The sequence below is a fragment of the Hyaena hyaena genome, unplaced genomic scaffold (assembly GCF_003009895.1).
Source record: "Hyaena hyaena isolate Hyena2069 unplaced genomic scaffold, ASM300989v1 scaffold_515, whole genome shotgun sequence".
Classification (NCBI taxonomy): domain Eukaryota; kingdom Metazoa; phylum Chordata; class Mammalia; order Carnivora; family Hyaenidae; genus Hyaena; species Hyaena hyaena.
In genome coordinates, this window is record NW_024081147.1 from 152,388 (window position 1) to 158,387 (window position 6,000).

Here is a 6,000-nt window from a genome sequence, read left to right on the forward strand (position 1 = left end):
CTTGAGGCCACTGTGCTCACAGCCCCATTCTGCACAAGTGGGCGTGCCCGCGGACCTCTAGAGAAGTCTGCCAGGATTGCTGTTTTCTCCCAAACTGAACTATTGTAACGTAAGCTTCGGAGTCACCGAATCCGTAACTCACATGCATCTTTATGAGCACACTTCTGGCTTCCTAGTCTCTTCCAGAGCTCCTCTTGCTCCGCGTCTCTCCTGCTGACAGGAGATGCACTCAAGCAGAGTAAATGGTTGGCCGTGACACTTTCTCCACAGGAAACAGCAACTGAACATTTCCCACAAATTAAACACTGTCAGTGGGATTTATATGACCATCTGTACACAGGCTAGAGGAGAGGGGTTCATGATGGCCTTTGGCCTAAAATGAAAAGAGGCCCCCTAGGAAAGCTAAACATTGGGAACAGTTCAAGCTAATAGAACAACTCGAAAGCAAGCGGTATACACTGAGCAAAGCAGGCTTGCTGAGAACAGGGATGCAGCCTGGTGCAGTGAAAACAGCAAAGGCTCCGAGGGCAGGGAAGATAGAAGCTGTCCCTCCTCCTAGCTCCATGGCCTTGGGCTGGTCATTTCAGTTTTCTGCGTCATCAGCATACTTGTCTGTGAAATTGGGGTTACGATAAATATAACAACAATTATACCGTATGTTGTTGCGAAGACTCACCGAAATATCAAACATACCAGATCAGACTCCAGAGTCAGACACCTATTTCATTCACTGAGACTCTACCCACGTGAAAAAGATAAAGCAAATAAACAGTTACCTCGGAATGAACTCTGAAATGACTGTTGCCTACCTGAAGATCAAAGATGCAATGAGAAACATCTTTTATGAAACCCTCAATTTTCCGTCGCTTAGCAGGTCGTGATTTGGATAAACATCATTTAATCAGAAACACTGCGGGTCCGGGTTCATGCTGAGAGCTGCAGCAATAACCCAACAAGGTAATCATTCTGGCCCTTCGGGACTTTGCATTTGTTGAAGATTTACAAAAGCGGCGATTTCAAAATGGAGTCCGGATTGTATCACGGCCCTTTCTCTTCAGCACCTTTGAAAATCACTGTTGTCTGTTACGTAAGAGTGGGTGACATAGGCAAATGTACTACTTAACACATCTTACTCCCAACTCCCAATCTGTTCTCACCTCTCCTCTGCCTCGCTGCCACCTCTCTGCAGACAAAACAACTACTGGGCTCAGCGGGGAGAGCAGCTCCCGATAAGTTTAGGTTCAGATAACTCAGCAGTGAACCTATTCTGTCGTCAGTCTGAACTGCACACTTGACCACCTTAAAAGTGCATGCCCTTGGTCCCACTGGCCAAAACCTGGGCCTCTTTGGGTAGGTTTGGGGTTTGCTGAGAAAAAGCACAAATCCCATCACGCAGATGAAGGTGGGACATCGGCTAGTTTGGGAGGAGATATAGGTTACCATCTTAACAGAAACATGAGAAGATGGATACCACTGTAGTTATTTACTAACTTGAAGATTACAATAATTAAAACAGTTGCGCCAGCACTAACCCCCCTTATTTCTTCTCAAGTGACTTCAACTGTCTTGACCACTGCCCCCCAACACTGTAAGTCCTCTGTTCTGCAGGACCAACCTCCAGATTGGGTGCCCCAAAGCTAACAAGACCAAGAGGCCATTGCTAGCAGGCTCTCAGGAAGAATACTCAAGAGACGGGGGGCAGAGATTTGCAATTCCCTCGAAAGTGCTGGCGGTGCTGGGGGAAATCAAGTGGCCTCTCCTGACACCAAGATCCAGCTTGTGGACGCCTACAAGGGACCCGCAGGCCAAACCCACCAACCCCTGGTCCCTCAACACAAGCCACCTTCGTGGGACCCCTGAACTTAAGGTTTATCAGGAAACACAGGGAGCCCCTCCCACCCCCACCCCCGCCGAAAACAGAGGGGGTCTCACGTTCTCTAACTGCATCTGGCACATCCGCAGCCTGGCCCACTGGAACCCTACAGGCACCTGCGCTAGGCCTGGCCCAGAGCTCCCCCCTATCTAGGGGTAGCCAGATCCCACAGGTGAGGGCGGGCATGTTTTGGCCCGGCGGAGGGTGGGCTGTGTATCCAAGATGTGGTTCTGGCCACCTCTCTCCCAGCACATCAACAGAGGCAAAGGCATCAGCAATACGAAGCAAGACTTCAAGACACCAAGAAAAGCTAAGTGGGGTGAGAACCCGCCCGGACCCACAGGTCTCGCTGCTCCTTCCAGAAGTTTTGGCTTAAGTTGCCAATGCCCCGTGTGTGCGGAGGCGGGAAAGTGAAGGGCAGAGGAGAGAACCGGCTTGTCAGGGCCGGGCAGGCAGGGCTCGCGCGTCCCCGTTGGGGGTCGCCTGCGGGACACCTGCGGCGGAGCCGGCTGCTCACCTTGAGATAGTCGTTCTCCGAGCGCAGCTCCTCGATCTCCCGCAGCAGCTCCTCCTCCACGGCGGCCGCCGGTACCAGTCGGGTCGGCTCGCCTGGACCGGGCTCCTTGGGGATCCCGGGGACCGTTCGCTCCAGCGGCGCGCGTCCCCCGGCATCTTCTGCCACACCAGTTCCCAAGGACCCCGCGGGGACCCCGCCGGGGCTGCTCCGACCCCCGAGGCAGGCGCCGGCGGAGGGCGGCGCGGCAAGGAGCGCGGGGGGCTCGGGGCTGCCTGGCGGCGCCCCCCGAGCTGCGGGGCTCGCCGTAGGGGCTCCTCGCAGCGGTTCCCGGTCGCTGGAGCCCGTGCCAGATTCGGCGTCGCTGCTGGCGGCGGGGAGCAGGCGCTGCTCGTCGGACAGCGGTTCAGAGGGGCAGTCGGAGAGGTCGGAGCTGCTGTCCGTGTGGCTGATGCGCGAGCCGGGAGCCGGAGAGCCGGCCGCTGAGGTCACGGCGAGGATCACGGCGGGGATCGGGGCGGCGGAGACCGGCGGCCCGGCGGCACGGGCCGGGGGCGCCCCGGAACCGCGTTTGGCTTTGCGGCCCTTGGCAGCGGCGGACAGCGGCTCGGTCCCGGGTGGCGGCGGCGGCCTCCCTGCCCGGGGCAGCAGCTCCGCGGGCGCCGTGCGCGCCACCCTCCTGGGGCCGGGAGCGGCCTTGGCGCCGCCCGCTGCCCTGGCCCCTGCTCCCGGCGGCGGCTTGTCCTTCGCGCCAGGGGCGCCGCCGCTGCGCCGAGAGAGGCGGCCGGGCGCGGCCAGGGTTCCCGGCGAAGGCGGCGTTTTGCCTGTGAGGTTGGGCGAGCGAGGGGCGGCGGGCGCCTGGGCTCGGCCCGATGAGGGGGCGGCCGGGGCCGGGCCGGACGCCGGGGGCCGGCCATGCAGGTCCTTGAGGAAGGGTCTGGCCGGCGAGGGCGCGCGGTGCAACCGCCTACGCTCGGCCAGCGGGTGGAGGTGATGGTGGCGGTGGTGCTGGCCGGCCGGCAGCGGCTTCGCCTCCGGGGCGCCGCCGCCCGCGAGGCCGTTCAGCGTCTCCATGGCCGGGTCCCGGGCCGCGAGCTGCAGCTCGGGCGGCAAATGCTCCGGGCGGCGGCGGCGGCGTGCAGCCTCTCCGCGCGCCCGTTCATCACTGTCCCCCAGCCCCGCCCGGTCTGCGCCCCGCGTTCCCGCGCCGCCGCCGTTCCCGGCGCACCCCTGGTCCCCAGGATCCTCGCGGGGCGAGCGGCCGCCGTCGTCCCGCTCTCCCCTCGCTGAGGTCACTGCCGCTCGAGTTCGCCCGGCACAACAGCGCGGCGGCTCCGCGCCGCTCGCATCCCCTAGACGCTGCGCTCCGGGCTCGCGGGTCCGCACACCCGCACTCGTCCGCCGGCTGCGCGCGCCCCGCTCCTGCGTCCGGCTCCCCGCCCACGGCCGCCCAGCTCCCCGCAGCACCCGCCCGCTCCGGCGGGGAGGAACTGCACGCGCGCTCCCCCGCCTCCCCGCGCCCTGCGCCCAGCCGCCGCGTGCGCATGTCCCTCCTCCCGCCAGCCGGCGGCGGGGGTGGGGGCTGGAGGGCAGGGGGCGGGGCCTGAGCTCCGAGCGCTCGCGCGCCCGCCGCGGCCCCCGGCGTTCTTCGCCCTGGGACCCTCCTTGCTTCTCGAGGCTCTAAGGACAGTGCCAGGAGCTGGGGAGGGAAGGAAGCGGCAAGGGTGAAGGGGGGTGGGAGAGAGGCGGACACCGGCCACTTGCGGGAGACTGGATGTCCGGGAGACGTGAGTGGCCCCCTGGGGGTGTGCGCGGTGGGGTACCAGCCCCCCCTCCGTTGTTGACCATCGCCGCTCACAGGCCCCTCCATCCACCCCTTGCCTCCTGGGTTCTCGCAGTTCCCTGCCCGCTGTCTTCTCACAGCTGTGCGCGTAGTCCCCGCACTCCTCTAAGGATTGCTGGTCCCCGATGCAGCTATCGCGTCAAAGCGGGCACCGTGCTCTACAGTTGGCACCGCCCGTGGCCTCCGGAGCTCAGAGAAGGAGGAGCTGCTGTGGAAATAGGAGAAGCAGCTCGCCAAGCTTGGGGTCAGAAAGGGAACTCACATTTATAGTTCCGGCTGCGAGCCAGGCACTGTTAGACACTCCATAGGCATTGTTTTCTTTAATCCTCATAACAAGCCCGAAATGGAATCCTGTCTTCTTTAAGGATGAGAACGCGGGCGCAGGGAGGTGAAGTCAGTGCTTCAGCCAGTGCATGGCCGGGTCGGGATTTACACAAAGTCCGTAGAATTCTCAGTCCAACGTGTCGTCCTCCCAGAGAACCACGGGCTTCAGGACCGGTTCTGCCACTGGAGAGTGCAACGTGGGCCACGGACCTTTTCGAGCCTCAGTCCCCTTGCATGTATGATTAGAAAATACTGCTACCTGAGCGTTGTGAGGATTAGATCCGCAGATGTGAGAAACGCTGTGCCAACTGTAAAGTACTTTTCGAATATCCCTGAGTGCAGACTTTGGGTGTTGAGTAATACTCAAAGGAGTAAGGCCCAGCCTGTTGTCTTGGCTTTGCCAGGAGGCAAAGGAACTTGGCAAGAATGACAAGTCGCCGCGGTGGGCATTTGCACCCACCCCCACCCCAAACCCGCCTGGGAAGACTGGAGTTTTCGCACAAGGATGGGTTGTAGTTGGGTTGGTGCCTGGGATTTGCAGAGCAGGGGCTGTAGGTGAGATATCACTGGAGGGCGGGTGGTACCATATACCCTGGGGATAATATCCTAAAGGCTGGGGGCGCCTTTGAGGACTGTGAGTATGTCTGATCTTATTGCCTAGAAAGATCCCGGCAGCAGTGAGGAGAGGGAGACCCATGAGCGGAACCAGTCAGTGGCTGTGGCAATAAGCACAGTAGTACTAGGGGTAGAGAAACGGGAATAGACAAGGAAAAATAGGCTCCAAAGTCTGTGATCTTAACCACAAATTACGCTACTTAGCCACCTCCTTCAAACAATGCAGGATAAAGTGATTTTTAAAAGCCCCTGTAAATCAGGAGAGGAGAGTCATACGCCCAGAAGACATCCTGTCTGCTTCTCCTTAGATGCTGGCGGTGATGCTGGGCCACGTTCTGTGGCTGAGCTCAGAGGGTACCGAAATGCCGTCCTCTCTGCTGCTGTTCATGGTTTTTTTTTTTTTTTTTTTTTTTGCGTCATTTATCTGGCAAGGCCTCTGAATGTGTGACAGCACACACAGAATATAATCTGTACTGAATCTCCTTTGACGCCATGTCTAATAAGACCACAGCCATATTTCATGGAGTATATGGAGAAAAAAGACACGGCAGTGAGAAAGCAACGGGAGGTGCCCGGGCACGGCACCCAGGGGTAGCCAGCTCTCCCCTAGAGGGCGCTCCTACTCTCCCCTTCAGGTGACTGTCGGTTAATCAGAAAGTGGTGGCTGTCAGTCCGGGAGCACAATTTACTGTAACTCAGGAGCCAGGACCTTCACTTAGAACTTCTTCCAGAGACCCAGAAATCTCCAATACCCTACATTTCTGAAGAATTGTGCCCAAGACTCCTAGCACAAGCTCCTCGTACCATATGTAATCATGCAAAAGGCCACCT

General features: G+C 59.5%; 1 protein-coding gene across 4 annotated transcripts in view; it reads right to left on the reverse strand.

Annotated features, from left to right (window-relative positions):
- Positions 1-3,843, reverse strand: part of MTCL1 (microtubule crosslinking factor 1) — a 126,405-nt gene extending 122,562 nt beyond the window's left edge. For all 4 annotated transcript variants that reach the window (XM_039255232.1, XM_039255231.1, XM_039255233.1 and 1 more), the window contains exon 1: positions 2,391-3,843. In XM_039255232.1, the coding sequence (XP_039111163.1) occupies positions 2,391-3,461 (1,071 nt within the window). In that variant the 5' untranslated portion in view covers positions 3,462-3,843. The remainder of the gene's footprint in view (positions 1-2,390) is intronic.
- Between the last annotated feature and the right edge of the window lie 2,157 nt (positions 3,844-6,000).